Source organism: Harpia harpyja, chromosome 7 (assembly GCF_026419915.1).
Source record: "Harpia harpyja isolate bHarHar1 chromosome 7, bHarHar1 primary haplotype, whole genome shotgun sequence".
NCBI classification, from domain to species: domain Eukaryota; kingdom Metazoa; phylum Chordata; class Aves; order Accipitriformes; family Accipitridae; genus Harpia; species Harpia harpyja.
This window is the reverse complement of record NC_068946.1, coordinates 28,268,011-28,285,641: the sequence shown is the minus strand read 5'-3', so window position 1 is coordinate 28,285,641 and position 17,631 is coordinate 28,268,011. Positions and strand designations below refer to the sequence as shown.

The 17,631-nt window shown below is 41.1% G+C and overlaps 1 protein-coding gene across 4 annotated transcripts in view; it reads left to right on the top strand.

The window, feature by feature from the left end:
- The window catches only part of PARD3B (par-3 family cell polarity regulator beta), a 447,999-nt gene that overhangs the window by 329,714 nt on the left and 100,654 nt on the right, over nt 1-17,631 (top strand). For all 4 annotated transcript variants that reach the window (XM_052791531.1, XM_052791532.1, XM_052791533.1 and 1 more), the window contains one exon: nt 17,223-17,333. In XM_052791531.1, the coding sequence (XP_052647491.1) occupies nt 17,223-17,333 (111 nt within the window). The remainder of the gene's footprint in view (nt 1-17,222; nt 17,334-17,631) is intronic.

The window sequence follows — 17,631 nt, the reverse complement described above, 5'->3', positions numbered from 1 at the left end:
TACTGAGAAGTAAAACCAAACCCTAGAACACCTTGCCCCCACCCCTCCCTCCTTCCCGCCTCCACTCCACTCCCAGTTCTCTCTACCTCCTCCCCTACAGCGGTGCAGGAGGATGGGGAATGGGGGTTGGGGTCAGTTCATCACACGTTGTCTCTGCTGCTGCTTCCTCCTCAGGGGAGGACTCCTCACTCTTCCCTGGCTCCAGCGTGGGGTCCCTCCCACGGGAAACAGTCCTTCGTGAACTTCTCCAACCTGAGTCCTTCCCACGGGCTGCAGTCCTTCAGGCACAGACTGCTCCAGCACGGGCTTCCCCACAGAGTCACGACCATCTTGGGGGGCATCCCCCTGCTCTGGCGTGGGCTCCTTCCCGGGCTGCAGGTGGGCATCCGCTCCACCGCTCCCCTCCGTGGGCTGGCAGGGGACAGCGTGCTGTCTCACCATGGGCTGCAGGGGCATCCCCTCCTCCGGCGCATGTCCTCCCCCTCCTTCTTCACTGACCTCAGTGTCTGCACAGGTGTTTCTCTCACATTCCACTCTCCACTGCAGGTTCCCCTTCTTAAATCTGTTCTCCCAGAGTCGCTACCACCGTCACTGATGTGCTCAGCCTTGGCCCAGTGGTGAGTCCGACTTGGAGCTGGGGAAGCTTCCAGCAGCTTCTCACAGGAGCCACCCCTGCAGCCCCTCCCCTGCTACCAAAACCCTGCCACACAAACCCAAAACAGGTGCAAAAGCTTAAAAAGCATATGGGGCAGTGGGAGAGAACTGACAGCTTCTGCAGCTTTGGGGAGGCCAAACTTTGTGCTTTTGGAAATCACCCTATATAAGCAAAATTAAGAAGGGGTGGGGAGAGGGGCATGTTTCACACCAGTGGCAAAAGCCTGTTGAAAGCATCAGTTTTTCTAGTTATGCAAGCTTAAATGAGCTTTAGAGAGTCATAGAAATTGACACATTAACTTATTCACATGGATTAAACTTTTGCTCTCTTGGTAGAGTGGAGAGATCACACAGTTTACATGACAGTGAATTCATAAGAGAAGCCAGACTAGTTCTTATTTAACGCTGAGCTATCCCACTGAGTTCATCCTTCTTTTCTGTCCTAGTGTTTGATGACTTTCTAGGAAATAAGGGGACAGCTTGCACTTTTAAAATTAGTGCTGTTTTAAAGCACTTACCTTGTTATATAGTTCATCCTATAAAATTTTAGAAAGCTTTGAACCTCTTCATAGTTGTCATCATATGCTTTCTGACTATAATATCAATCTGCATCAGCTCCCTCTTCTCCCCCCTCTCTGCCTTCTACCACAGACACAAAAATACAAATAAAAAATTTGAAGAAAATATTCTTCTCTGAACGTCACTGAACTCTGGACCTGACAGTTCTCCAAGTTCAGTACGTTTCACAGACATTGGTCCTCAAGTAAGAAAATGTTCCAGTCAGTCTTATAGTGGAGGATCCCAGCTGGTCTTAGCACGATGACCAGGTATCAAGTGAAAAGTATTCTAGTGGACAGCCATGCTCCCAGCCTGAAACAGTTGCCAATAGCCTGAAGGGCACATGCAAGAATAAGGGTGAGCAAATGAACTCAACTCTATGCCAGCTGACTTCTATAGATGCTGCCCAAGGAGGTGTTGCAGTGGCATGGCTTAGACATGGCAAAGGTTTAGGTGGGATAATTCTAATAATAGATTATGGTTTGGATCTGAAAGGAGAGCTCAAAGAATGGAGCTTCTTGCTGGCTGTCAAAGGGCCCAGAGGCTAGTGGTGAAGGCCAGTGATAAAAGGAATTTAAGTAGAACCCACGATTCTTCCTCTTGTGAATACGGGTTGCTGAGTTATTTTGGGGTCCTGATTTGGGGTTAGGTATAAGGTTCAGAAAAGGAGGAACACACCAGTTTCTCAGAAAGGGCTATGATTCAGGAGAGAAGGGGTCTAAGAGCTTGCTTTATTTCTAGAACATCAAGGGATAGCATAAAGATTGGTTCAAAAAATTAGGTCATTAATAGCATAAGTGATCTGGCTAAGTTTAATCCTGTGCTTAAATTACTATTTAATGATAAGAGAGGCCTTTCCTTATTTATCTTAATGGGTTTCCTTTTAGAAGGACTTTCCTATGTCTTGATAAAGTTGCATTGAGATTATTTTCAACCAGTTTTCTCTCTGTGTTTGATATTTGGGAAAATAATGCATCTGAGAAATATCTTCTTTTGTTGAAAGGAGACATGGAGTTTCTCTGGTGCAATAACTTCAATACCACAGGACAAACACTGTGTTTGCATTTGTTCCAAGCAGCTGTTCTGTAAAATAGTAAACACTGCAACTGGGGGGAATTACAAAGATGGGAGAAATAGACCTTTCTCCTTTGGCCCTGCCTCAGGGAAGTGAACATTCCTTAGAATGTGCTGTGATTGGAACCACAAGGACACAGAAAGCCTAGGCTCTGTCTCCTAGGCCACACTGAAATTCAGGAGAGTAACTACTGGAAAGAGAAGGGATTTCCCAGGTGGGGTGTTGTTCAGGCCTCTTTGTATATTTGTTTTTGATTAGTTGTGCTGATAAGACAAATTGGAATGTGGTGTCCACTAAATACCTTTTTTAAAAGTGTAGTTAAGAGAAATAAAATTAACTTGCAAGTCAAGATATTTAATGCACATACATTAGTGATATTGGGCATCTATCTTGATACTAGTGTTTTCTCTTCCCCAGTGATCTTTCTCCGAAATAGAAGTCACGCAGATATTTGATGCTTGTTCATCCCTTGTGTATATTTTCCTTGTCTTTTTTTGCTTAAGCCTAAATACCACATCTGAGTTCTTTTGTATTCAAATCAGCAAAAAGCAAATATTTTGCAGTTTAGTGCAGTTAAATCCATTGTTTACTTTCTTCCCTTGTCCAGGCATTTTGCTTCTCAGACTCTCCATTCCACCTTCTGGATGTTTCTCGAGCAAGATGAGAACCTTTAGGTATCTCTATTTCTTTACCTTCCCCTTTTCAGTTTCAAACAGTACTAGCCACATTATATAAGAGTAACTTCTCACTGTCCTGTATAACATGAAAGTCTCCTATTTGAAACCAAATTTCAACCAATTTGTTAAATGCTAGCGATTTTTGTTAAAGATTTCCAATAGCTGCACTGGGGCACTAACTGGCTTTTACTACTCTGCTTATTTAGAGAATATGCCAGCTAATTGCTAGAGGAAGTATGTCTAACAGCACAAAAGATGTAGTTGTTAATCCCAGATATTGTGAGTGGACTTGGAGGAATGTTTTTTCCAGGTGTACAGCTTTCCAGTTATTGAAATTCAGGACCTTGCCTTTGACCGTGATTTCTGCTTTACATTCTTATATCCTGTTGCTTCTTTTTTCCAAAGATCAGTGGGCTATATTTGTAGTGATACTTGTCTATTCAGCAGCAGCTGGAAAAGAGACAGTGGTACAAGTGAGACAGAAGATGGCAGAAAATTGTATGACTGAAGGGAAAGGGGTAAAAGGGTTTCATTTCCCCACGTGAGAAGAAAACCAAAATCGAGGCCAGGCAACTGGGCTTTTTAGTTACAAGACCATGACAAAATAACAACATCGTGGCACTATAAATCAATAATGCAGCTTCATCTAAAATTCTGTACACTTTGGTGCCATTGTCTAGATGCACAACAATAATATGAGAGTACAAATACAACTCAATTATCAAAAAAAATCTGTTTTAAATGTTGTATCTAACAAATCAAAAGAAGTAGGGGTATAAAGAGATCAAATAATGAGTGGTATATAGTTGATAAATTAGGCACTCCTTTCACTCTTTCCCATGATAAAAGACCAAGGATACAGCCAAAGAAATGGAAATGCAGATGCTTAAGTTGTTTCACAGTCAGGTCTCTAGTTTATTTTACAGATTAAATACTTTCAGCTAAATGTAACTCATGGACTGCGAGCACTCACGTGGTGAAATTTGTGTTCATACAGTTGGGGGGGACGGTTATGCAGTAAATTTTTGGGCCCGTGGCCAAAACATGTTTTTCAGGAAGTGTAGAGTGGCTTCTCCTCCCTTCTGTTTGTGAAGGTAGTTTTCAAACAACAAGTTATCAAGTTAAGAAATAGAAACAATACATGTGAACAGTTGCAGTTCATAATGAATAAGCAGAGTGTTCATTGTAATGAATACTGGTTGTGTTCAATTCATGGGTAACCTGTAAGCCAGAGTTTTTCCCTACAAATTATTTGATGGACGATGGCTAATAACTAATACGTTCAGGATAAATTGTGGTTGAATCACGCACAGTTTGGGAACAAAGAAGAGTTAAGTTCATTGACTACACACACTGGAGTCGGCTTTTTATCAACACCATTTAGTTTTTATTCATGCAGTGATACTGTTTTCTCCTGGCAGCTCCTGTGGCAGAAGTTTTAATGAAATGAGTGACAGACTTCATCTGTGTTCTTTAGCCTTCTATGCTGCTATGGGCTTTGAATTTAACATTAGTTTTATCACCCTCATAATTAAGTTCTTTTTCAGACTAATTTTTTTATGCTGAGATGATAACATGCAGAATTTGTAGGGTACCTGTGCTCATTTTGGTCACGAGGTAAAACTAGTGCCAGTGGTTTAGTATTGCAAATAGTTGAATGGGTGAACATAACCTTAGGACATGGAACTGGGGGGGTAGTGAGAAAAGAAGTCAGAGCCTTTGTGTGGTGAGCAAAACATCGCTGTATCTGAACAAGAAAGCAGAGAGATTTTCCCTACCTTGTTACACAAAAATTAACGGGCTGGCACTATAAACCCCAATAGCAAATAATTCTTCTAAAAATAGTGTACAAACATCTGTGGTAGGAAGTCAATGTGTGAAAGGCAAGAAATACACAAGGAGGAAAAAGTTTTAGGAATCTGGGCTGTTTATGTTGTTTGCAACTTCAAGCTATATGGTTGTAATAGCAAAATGGAAGTACTTCATGGTTTTAAGCACCGTTCTAGCAATTTTCTCTGACCTTATCCAGTAAAATGTATTTCTCTATCTGATTGCTCCAGAATTACTGCTTTTAAGATTCAAGAAACAGAAAAGTTTGCCAGGTCTTCACTGAAACCTTATAAAGTTTCTGGCACATAGTTCATGAGCAATACTATTGAAAGCAGGTATGACAAAGCTGCGTGGTTCATGTAATTGACTAAAAATTTCAGTCACTTAGTTCTGATGTTTATTCTTTATTTATAAAGTGGCACTGAGGAAAGGTTTTAATATGTTCAGTCTAGTTTCCTATCCTGATGAGAGAGTATTGTGTAGCAACTGGATGAAACCTTCCTCATCCTGAACCCTTGTCCTTCAGCTGCCAGAGCGACGTTTTGTGAGTATGGTGGAGTCCTTTGGTTTTTCGAGTATTGGTTAGTCACTCTCTTGGCATGAAATTAGCAGTGGAGTCCTGGAGGGTTAGCAGTCTTGCTGACTTGTTTTCATACATGCCATCTGGGGTTACCTCTGCTGAAAATAACCAGTAACCAAAAGGCACAATGCATGAGAATTGAAAATACTTTCTTAAATCATTCTTAAGGCTTAAACTCAGCTATAACTAATCAATTTGATTTCTAATAACTATTTTCAAAATCCACAAAAACCTAGTGGCAAAAGATCTTGGCAAAGGCAGGCTGAAGTTCATCTTCCTTGAACATCACCACTTCCCAGCTCCTGCTCCTGACATTTTGCTTCGTATCAGTTTTGTTGTACCGAGGAGAACAGAGAAGAGCTTCCTCTTGAGATTTGTGGCAGAGGTTTTTGCTTAATTAACTGGCAGAGAGGCTGCCTGAGAGTGACAGGCAGCGCCTCCTTCAGTCCTCAAGTGAGTGGTGTTAATTTCTTGCAAAATACAGGGGAACATATTCCCATCAGTATGTCCACACAACTCGGGGATGCTAATGAGAGCTGGGTGCTTGTGTCAAAGGGGAAATTGCTATCTGTGTGCCAGGGCTGCATCCCGAATCAGTGAAGGGTGGAACTGCATCATCTCACTGGTTCTTTTTTGATGCATCATGTCTTTCAGCAACTTCATTGTTTTTTCTCCTGTTGCTATAGCTATCCTAAACCAAGTTTTCCGAGGAAAACCACAGAATAATCTAGTATCGGTTTTGTTAGTATGCCACATAAAATGCTCTAAAGCTGGGATTTTTGGGAAGATAGCAGAGGGAATTTTGGCAGGTCAGACTGGTTCTTCTGGACTTGCTCAGAAATGGTGGTAAATTTGTTTTATGTGGACAGCTGTTTGTCTGAAAGCTTGCTTTAGTACAATAGGAAAGTGATTCAGCCCCCTAATCCATCACTGGAAATCTCTGCCACCATCCAAGACACTTAAAGGAATCACATTTACAGTTCTAATTGATAGCCACTGTTTTGACAGGCAAACAAATTTCTCCTCCCAGTGGCTTCATGCAGTTGGCCTCCAGCAGACCTTACCGTTAGCACAATTCTACTGAAAAGAATATACAAGCTAATAATAAATCTGTAGGGAAGGATGTTAACCACAATCTACTATGTCTAATTAGTAATGTACAATAGCCAAGGCCAGGGAGGGAAGGTATTATTGCAAAACCATCTATTATTTATTATGCCGAAACACATCTTTCAAAATACAGTATATATAACTCCGCTCTTATTTTGGCATTGTTTTGAATGTTACTGCTTTGTAAAAATGTCAGCTATAGTAGAGGCGCAAAGGTGGAATCTGTGATACTTTAACCTTAGAAGTTCATGGTGGAACCTAAAAACGAGTCATCTTAGGTTTTCTCTTTGCCTTTACAACCTCCCTTTCCTATTCAAGAACCATCTCTCTCCCTCTTAGAAGTCTCCCTTCGAAAGAGTCTCTTCACTGTGTACTATCTCTTATTCTCTTATTGAGAGTTTCTCAAGCACTCTGAGCAGTACAGAGCTCAAAATACAGGCTAATGCATCCTGTGAAGAAAGAGTGGATACCATTGTCGGTAGCTCAGCTACTGTAGAGATCTCTGCATGTCTCCACTGCGTATTGCTGTGCAGTGTCTCGGAGGCAAGAGTGCTGGTTCCCAAGACACGTTACCTTCATGCAGTCTCCAGCAGAAATCTCCGAGAAGAGGTATTTCTGTAGCAGTGCAGCAGTAGAGCATGTGAAAGGAGTGTGGAGCAAGGAGGGGGAGAGTGAGTGTGTTAGGAGAGAAGGAGGAAATGAATGAAGAGAGAACTTAAAGGAGATAGGGGGAAATAATCAAGGGGAAAAAGCATCATAGCAAACTGGTTGGAGAATGAGGCAGGTAGATATGCAGTGATAATGTAATCATAGCTCTGAGTTGATCAGCAGAGAAAGAGAATAGGACCTTTTTAACTGGGCAAGTCATTTTTACCCTTCATGCCTCAGTTTCTTCATTTGTAGAATGGATATGATTATATATGTGCAATATTAATTGATCATTAGAGAGTCACTACATTCCCATAGAGAATGGAGTTTTCATGAAGGCTGGGGTGTTGTCTCACTCAAAACATAGAGGAGTCCTCTGTATTCCTGGTATTTTTCAAGGGTCATGTTTTTCCTGGAGATCTCGTTGGAACATGCAACAAGCAGTTTCACTTCATGAGAGTCAGATAAGCCCTAACAAATCCCCAGTGTGGCATGTAATGGGAGGAAGGCACGTGGTTTGCTTGAGAAGGTGAGTACTGCAGTGGTGAGATGATTAGCAAGTCTGACACCTCGAAGTATCATGGCTCTGAGTGCCAATGTAGCAGGTTTTCAGTTTTGTTTTGCAAATACCATGTATTTAATTTCATAGAATCATAGAATCATTTAGGTTGGAAAAGACCTTCAAGATCACCGAGTCCAACCATCAACCATGCCCACTAAACCATGTTCTGAAGTGCCTTGTCTACGTGCTTTTTGAGTATCTCCAGGGATGGTGACTCCACCACTTCCCTGGGCAGCCTGTTCCAATGCTTGACAACCCTTTCAGTAAAGAAATTTTTCCTAATATCCAATTTAAACCTCCCCTGCCGCAACTTGAGGACATTTCCTCTCGTCCTATCTCCAGCCACCTGACGGAAGAGACCAGCACCCACCTCACTACAGCCTCCTTTCAGGTAGTTGTAGAGAGCGATAAGGTCTCCCCTCAGCCTCCTTTTCTCCAGACTAAACAGCCCCAGCTCCCTCAGCTGCTCCTCATAAGACTAGTGCTCCAGGCCCCTCACCAGCTTGGTTGCCCTTCTCTGGACACACTCCAGCAGCTCAATGTCTTTCCTGTAGTGAGGGGCCCAAAACTGAACACAGTACTCAAGGTGTGGCCTCACCAGTACCGAGTACAGGGGAACACTCACTTCCCCACTCCTGCTGGCCGCACTATTTCTGATACAGGCCAGGATGCGATTGGCCTTCCTGGCCACCTGGGCAAACTGCTGGCTCATATTCAGCCGGCTGTCGACCAGCACCCCCAGGTCCTTTTCCACCGGGCAGCTTTCCAGCCACTCTTCCCCAAGCCTGTAGCGTTGCATGGGGTTGTTGTGACCCAAGCGCAGGACCCGCACTTGGCCTTTTTGAACCTCAGTTTGCCTCATGAGTTTTGTATCTGCAGTTCTGATAATGTCACAGTTGCATGTTGTTTTTCCATACCCAAAAGCGATGAGCAAAAAGTTTTGTAGTGTGAGTAGAGATTCTCATGGTGCCTCAGTAGCTGAAATGCACCAAATACCATGAGAGTTATGATACGAGAAAAATGAAAAGTCCTTCATCTTATATACGTGGATAATACATACATATACTATGCATGCATATGTAGTTGATACTTAGTGAATTCTGGGGCTGTGTGGCTAGTAATAAGGGAAAGAGACCCACAACAGATGAGGAGAAAGCATGAAAAGGAAAAGAAAAAACTCAGCAGCCTGTTCTTGTCAAGTTTGGCACCCAAAGAGCTATCTTTTATCTCCCTTCGGTTGGTCTTTCCCCTGTCCCACCTTCAAGTGGCTCTCAGTTACCTGCAGAGGGCTGGAGGTGCTGGTGGGACACTGAGGCATGCTGGCTTTCACTTGACTGCAAATTTTCCATGCCCACATCTGGGAAAACCACAAAGTCAGCAACTAGTTCCGGAGGGGCTGCTGGCAACATTCGCAGACTGCACAGGGAGTCTCTGTCTCCTATTTTGTCTTACTGACTGAACCTTAGAGGAATAGGTTCAGTCAGAAACTGCATTTATCTTTTTTCTGCATGACAGAGAATAACAAATTCCTGGAAAAATTAGTAGCTAGCCTAACATTCTGCTTATGTCTTCTTTTTGTGGAGGGATGAGAAAATGGGTGACTATGAAATGGGAATTAAGAAAGCAGAGTCAAGGGCTTAATACTCTGGTCCTTTTCCTTTGCTTTGAGTATGGAGTTACCATGCCCAAGACAGGGATGTGATTATCATGTTCCCCTGGGGTTGGCAGACTGGCATTCACAGACTCCATACAGAGTAGGCATAGCTATGTTTCTGTGCACTGTCTGGGACAGAATTACTATTCACTTCAGAAGAAAGTACTTGCCTGTATAGTGAAACCAAGAGGAGAAAATGGCTGATGCTATATGAAAGTAGGGAAAAATAAGACTATATGGGAATAATTCCTTACTTGGGTGGAAGGTAATTCCACAGTCTGGTGGACAAGCAGGCAGGGCTTGTTGCATTGGACAGACTATAAATCCATTTTTTCCTTCTTCTGATCAACCTGTAAATCACAGCTGTGTTCTATTACTACAGTTTTTTCTTTCTTGATGTACGTGATGTGGGATGCAGAATTCTTGTACTGGTGACCAAAAAGACCAGCAACATGGTCATCAGATGATCGAAGCATCATTTCATGGAAACAGATGCATAGCTGCCGTTCAACATCACGTTTTTCCTGGTCAGATAATAATATGGTGACCCCTCTTCATAAACAGTATCTCCAACACTCAGACTACCTCAGCATGTTTTCTAAAAATAAGTTCCTTGAAGTATGAAGGATGACTCTTCATAGCTGCCTTCTGTTGTCTATATTTACATGGTAGCCGATGAGAGTTATTCCGTTCCACTGGTTCAGTAGATGGACTTTGTGGTTTTGCAGCAACCACTTCTAACTCAGGTGGCCCAAGTCTTAAGGTACCACCATGGTCCTTGGTTTTTGTCTTTGGTCATTTCATATGCTGCGGAAGTAAGATTTGATGTGTGGTACAGATGGACAGAACTGCCCCACTGGTAGGGATTTCCTAATACCTAATTACCAGAATGAGTTACAGTAACTCACTTCTATCTAAATTAAGAGCAAGCTTTACATTTTAAAAATAAGGATGTGGGGCTCAAAGGCTTAGGGAAGATGATGGTTGAAAAGATTTTGGGGTGATTATTTAGATTGCCTTTGTTCTGCAATTTCTAGGCAAAAGAGCAACATCTTGCATTTCACATGGCAAACAGCCTCCAGTCTTTTATCTGATACTGAAACACAGATAATATCCAAGACAATTATACCAGCAATGAAGATTTTCTCTTATTGCTGTCCACATGGTTGATACTCTCAGAATGAACTTCACAGTGTAATTTAGGGCTTCTGTTTGACATTTCGTTTCTGCATGTGACCCTCTCTATTGAAGATTATAGATTATTTACCTGTGAGGTGTTACAGCAAGCAGCTTCTCAGATTTGGTGCTGGGAATTCTTTCATTAGCCCTTAAGTCTGTGAACAATGTGATGATCCAAGCATTAATACAAATGTGATTAACTGTCTTTTCTCAGCTTTGTTTGCTTTGTTCTACTGATGCCTACAAGTTACATAATGAGTAGCATGTACAGGGTATGCATTAAAGGCAGTCCCCCATTGTAGCAGGCTTCCTGGCAAATTTATTTTCCTTTTAGCAAAACTTCAGTGGGAAAAAAAATTGCACTGTTGATTTATTTTGAATGAACTCCTGGAAGGCTTACTAAGTATGCCATGTGGAAAGCTCCTTGAAGTGCTGAGGGTTAATACTCTCTGCTCTTAATTTCAAATTCCAGATAAATATGGTTCCAGCTTTGATCTTATCTGGACTAATTCTTTGTCACTCTACTAATTAATTCAGCATGCTGCAGAAAAGATGCTAATTTGGGCATCAAAGAAATAAACGGGTGGAGGGAGGTTGTTTTTAATCAGAGTTGTTAAAAAGATAAGTTTTACTCCCATTAGACTGGATCTGGAAGCTCAGTCATTTTAGTCTAGCTGTAGCAGCCTGATACAGTAAATTAAAAAAAAAAATACAAAAAAGGCACTTGTTCACTTAATGTTGACATAACAGGAGCAACATATATTGGTGTTAATAATGGGGATTTCTTTATATTTGCATTTTCTACATAACATTCTCTTTTCCTGCTGACCATAACCAGTTAAACTCTGATTACAGTATTGGAATAATGTGGATTATCTCCCCAAATAATTTGAAGATGGCTAAATATGAGGATACTCATATTCATGAAGTTTAGCCACATTTGCGAAAAACAAATAATAATTGTAGCACAGGACATTTTAACAAATTGTCATGTGCCTCCATTGATATAATAAATCAGAGGTTAGGTCATTTCTCCCTTTTCATGGGAGCTATTTTTGATTGCCTAAGCTGCCCTGTTCACTACAGAAAGCTGCTGCTCTTGCTGCCTGCCTCTTGCTTGGTGCTGCCCTGGGAGTGAGCCCCAGCAGTGGGAGAGCAGGGAGGCACCAGGCTAGCCGTGTAACTCTTTCCTGCAAGGAAGCCTCACCAAATCTAGTTAAAAGTGGATTTTTTTCTTTACTTTCCAACTTACCAAACAGTATTGGTGGTGTACATGGCACTGCCCAGCCCAGTGATGGTGTTCCCATTTTACCCCTTCCTCCCCCTTTCCCCAGAGCTGGAGGCACTACCCACCCGGGAGCAGGGAGCAGAAGGGGCTGAAAAGGCCCTCTCCTGTGTTCATCATCTTATCAGGGCATTTCTCTCACCCTGCCAAAGCAGGGAGGCTGGGTCAAAACCTGCTCTTGGGCGAGGCTTTGTCATGAGGTGGTCTTGCTGCAGTAGGTCTCGTACACTGGGGCATCTCGATGTCGCTGGGGCTAAATCCTCCACAGAGGGAATGGGATGCACTCATTGGGAGCAGGGGGCTGGTAGTGGGGCAAGGAAAAGAGATGCTCACCCCTCCTGGCTCGCAGGCCCCTGCACAGAGCTACCCTTTTACCACAAGTTTGACTCGTATCGTGGAGGTACTTTAATCTTCTTGAATATTGGTGAAGATTTGAACAGTGTTGCCCAGCCCTTGCTGTGTGTGCTCCGTTCTCAAAATGTCAAAATGTTTAACCAAAACACGTATCTCTTCTTTCTGTAGTTTTTTCAGCTGTTGCAAAGCTCTTGGTCCCACTGGTGTAATACTCAATGGCATACTTCTGCCCAATAAGTAAACATTTAATAATAAACCTTTTAGGTATTTAGAGAGCCACTAAAAATGTAAAAGATGTATTTCATTAATGCTGCTATTAACATAAATGTAAAATGAGCCTGGCCTGTAATCACCAACAAGTCTGACTCACTAAGGATCTTTACGGCAATGTTTAATACTCTGTAAAAGTGTATGTATGAAAGTGATTAATCAAAGCACAGCACTGCTTCTAAAGTATTTCTTCTGCTGTAAAGCTGAGTGATAAAATAACTTAAAACACACGGCAGTAGTAGCAGTTAATAAGCTTTTTATAGTCCCTGTGTGGACCTGAAAATCATACCTTATTAGTATCTTTATCTTTCTTGCTCACTCATTCATTCTTACTCACACTTAAATTTAATTTTAAGGGTTATTTCTAGTCTTTCATAAGGGAGCTGCTTTAATAATCTCTGCATTTTTCCCCATTTGCTGTGAAATGACTAGGAGTCAGAGCTTTTGTTATATGTACTTTACAAATCACTCTGTGTTTTTTACAGATCATTTCTGGAGATGTCAAGATTTTATGACATTGTTAGGCTTTGTATCTTGCTTGGCGGCGTCATAGGCCCTGTTGAATTATTTCCCCACTGATGTTTGCAATTCCATTATGTACCCTGTTAGCTGCAGTGACACCTACTCATCTAGGGCAACTGAATTAACTAAGAAATCCAAATTGCTGAATTTGGTCAGCAAGCTGCTTAGGGTTCCGCTCACCAGATGTTTCTCCTGCATAGATGTCTGGGACTTTATAGACCTGCCTGCTTTTTAATCCTTGAAGCAAATGTCAACACATTTGTGATCTGGAAGCTCATGGCTCCACATGGAAACAAAGTGTTGCCATGACCACAGCTTTAGGTCTTGCATGTAAGACATTTATCCCAAGTACAACAGAGCAGGTCTATAGGAGATTTGTTTTAATTTTTATCTCTTGGAAGCCTTGAAACGAAGCATACATACGCTTTAATGCTATAGCCAATAGAATGGTAATAAATACTACAAGAAGATGACACACGTTTGGTATTCAGAGACTTCAGTCATTTAATTCTTCTAAGGGGAAAAATTTTAGTTATTTGCAGGGTACCCTTTGAAATTAATAAAAATAGGATAGTTCCTCATTCTTGCATAGCGTGTTTTGAACTGTTGCATATGGGCTTTTCCCCTAAGGATGAAGCGCTCAGAGTCCCGATCACATAAAGAAAATCCCTTTATGCTTTTGTTTACAGGAGGACTATGCTCTCAGTAGCTGGAATATTAATTTTCTCAACTGAAAAGTATACTGAGGTTATTAGGGTTTTAACTTCTTTAACAGTACTTCCCAGGCATTTACAGTGGATAATCAGAGAACTGGGGCAGTCACTCAACCTGGGAAGATATGGATTTATTTCCTTACTGTTATGATTACAAGTGGTTTCATTTGACATAAATTGATTATAGATGGATATAGAATGAGAGGATGCAGCTGATCCATTTGTTTTCAGGTCTTCTAGTTATATTTCTCCATTTGTTACATAAGGTTTTCGGAGTAACAATTCCATCAGATATTAAGTTGAAGAGAATTTTGCTGTGCACAGTATAGCAAAACAGACCTTTTAAAAATGTGTGCCATACATTTTTTCATTAATGTTTTTATTCTTCTGACAATAGTATTAATATGGAAGGCAGATTTTACCACAATCCAATTATTTGTTGCCTGGAGAATTGGAAACTTCAAATCCTAAGGCCATTCAGTTTTCATAGAATTTTAATATGGATTTGATTAATTCCATAGTATAACTTTGACAATAGATTTTATCCTGTCCTTGTTGAAATCAGTGGAGGGCTTCACACTGATATCAGTGAGAACATGGTCAAACCGAGTTGGGCAGCAAGTACTCTTACCTCTTTTTTGTCTTTTTGTTTTGGTTTGGTTTTTTGTTCCTATAAGCAGTAGGGAACCATTAAGCCTGTAGCGCACAAACCCATGCAAAATTACAATGGGTGGAAGTTAATTTTATCATCGGAAGCCCATGGCAATTAGAAAGCATCAGTGAGCAGACCATAAATTTTGGGACAGGGTGTATAAATTCAGGCAGAGATTATACTGGGTTTTTTGTGGTTTAATGCTGTCTACTCTATAATGCTTTTCTTAACAGTGTTAAATCTTTTGCTGCTTTTATTTTTTAATGTTTGTGCAAGATTTTTTTTGAGCAGAAAATATATTACAATAATAATAAAAGAGAATGGATTTTTGTGGTATAGCAATGTGCAAAAGAGGCCAAAAATCTGAACATTTCCCTAGCCTTGAGCTATATGCTGTGTACTTAGTATAACAGGTAAAAATTGTAAGCCTGCACAAATCCCATCTGAAGCCAAAAATAGCAAAAAAACAAAAGTTGTTTTCATCAAGACCAACTCACTATTCCCAATTTATAATTACACTGGAACTTGCCAATTTTACGGCAAGAACAGCTCTACCAGCAAACAGCACTATTTTTGCTGAGAGTTGTCACATTGGCAGTTATTACAATCAAAATTGTCACTTTATTTAAAATGTATTTCCCCAGTAAGCAAGAAATAATACCTAGACTTGAAAGGGACGTATGTTAAAGATTTTTTTTTTTACATTTCTCTCGAATATGCAACACATCCAACTTTAACTCCCTGCAGCAATACAAAATGCCCAAGAATAATGTTTTCAAAATCAATACATGCTACAGTCGAATATGAGACTCCACAAACCCATAATTGAAACTGTGGGAGAAAAGCGGCAGCCTGAATATAAACAAAGTACCAGAGTTGGATTATGACCAAGATGCAAGTGCTAATACAGCCTCTCTTGAGAAAACTGCCATAAGACCTTCCTAGTGTGTGTTAGAAAGCAGGGGTGTTTCAGGTGCAGCCTGCTGGTGCTCATCCCCAGGTGATTTATTGTTTGGCTCCCTGACATCTCTGTAGAGAGCAATATGTGCAGAGTTTCCTCTAGCTTTTCTTTTTCACCTGGGTCATCTCATATCTGTGAGCCATTCTCACTTTGTATCTTCTCACTCTGTATGTACAACCTCTGTCTCTCTCTTGTGTTTCCCGACTGCTGACTTCACTGCCACCACCACCCTCTGATAGGGTTTGTGCCTCCACAGTCTCTTGGGACTGCTAGAACTCAGAAAGCAGCAGTGGAATCAGTGTGCTGCTCTGTACTCAGGAAGAGCCAAAAGCATGGAAGTATCTGCTGTCTTTCTGGAAGCACTGAAATGAGTAGGGGCCATAAAAATAGAATTTAAGATTGTTTATAGATGAGGTGTATGTATATTTTGATCAAAGGATCCCTCAAAGAATATAAGACACCATCTACCTCCATTGCCACATATAAGAAAGAGAAAACCATGCACTGAGATACAACTCTTCCTACTCCTCAGTGCAGTCCATGGCAGAGCCATGATAAAGCATCTCATGTTATTACCTGTAGTATTTGCTCTTCTTCTCATTAGCACCACACGCTACGTGTCTGTCTCTCATGCTTATCGTTCTCTTTCTAACCAAGTTCTAATTCTCTGGAAGATTGGCTGCAGCGTCCCTAAGAACTCATCTGACCACAAGCTCAGAATTATTGATTAAATTCACAAAAAATTTGGATCACTAACTTATGAGCCTGACAGAGTATTTGCAAGATTTCTGCTTTCATCAGAGGAGAAACCTAAAGTCAATGATTTACAGCTTAAGTATATGCACAGTAGTACAGCTATTCCATTTGAGGCAGTTTGGGCTGACATGAAAAATAAAAAGGGTAAAAGAAAGATCACCAAGGCAATGCTGCAGACTTCCACAGAAGAGTTTGCAGTTTTGAGTCATTCGTTTGCAAGATGGTATATTTAATGAAGAAATCACTACTTTTCTTTACATTGTTGTCATGCATGCAAGGACACATGAATTTGCATGGGACGACACAGACTGATCATTTACTTGTGGAACTGAGAATTTCAAATTGGGGAAGAGGAGGGGAGGCTTTTATACTTTTTGGCCCATAATTCATAAGCATATTTGACATACTTGATCCCAGTATTCTGCCTAGCTCCATCAGAAATGAAATGTACCACCCCAGTTCAGTCACCTTTTATAGGCTGCGTAAAGCAGACTTCTGTTACACATATCTGTACAGTGTATAGAGCAGTGGGACGCCTGAACTGATTGGGGTCTCTGGAGGACTTTCACAGCATAAATATTACATGATAGTATATTACTAGGCAGAAAGAAAAACCCAGAAATACTTTTAAAAAGAGCTTTTGTGAACTGTCTAGTTTTGTACTCTCAGAATATAGCAAGATTTTATTCTTCCTGGTTGCATCCTCGTTTAAACAAAGAACAAATCTGTAAATTAAGGCCAGACATGAGTGAGAGACAACAGTTACTGATAAGAGCAGAACATGTGGTGCAGTCTGGGTGCTAACACCACAGCCACTGCAGATTACTTTCACAGAACTGTCCTGTGGTAAGAAGAACCTTCAGCTACTTTAACATGTGCTGTATTAATAGTCCAGCCCTGCAGTGCTTTGCATTTCAGGTTTGGTGGGGCTTTTCAACTTTGTTTCAGGCAATAGCTTTTGAAAGTACAGGGTCCAAATCAATTTGTAACCAGTCCTTCTTATGGCATGTGGCCTATTTAATACTGGTAACTTATTTTGCAATGTGGGAAATATATGAGTGACTAAGATAAAAACTCACAGTGTTTTGAGTGCCTAAAATTTCTGTGGTTTATCATAGATAAGTACTGTTTTTTCTTCTAGTAATTATTTCCTCCTGATTCCTTCGTTGATATCTTCAACAGATTTGGAAAGAAAAAAGAAGATAAAAGCGGGAAAACAGATCAGAAGGGGAATCCAAAGCAAGGCATGCTTAAAGAGGAGGAGCTGGAGAAAATGAAAGATGAACGTGAAAGGTGAGTAAATGGTAGGAACATCTTTGTTCATCAGATGAAAAACTTCAAAACAAGGGATTGCTTGAAGGGACAGCCAGCCAGCCTGGCTGGAGATGTCCCAGACCATGCCTGCTGGCAGTTAGGTCCAGGCAGTGCAGAGCTTTAGGCCAGTCTCCTGGCTGAGTTAGGGCTGCTGTATGACAGGAGCTTGTCTGTCTCCTGCAGTTTCTGTGCACTTCACTGTGGTAGCTGCTATTCAGGTCCCAATTTCTGCTAAGCTGGTGAAGATCAATTCCTTCAAAACCTGTTTCACTTCTGC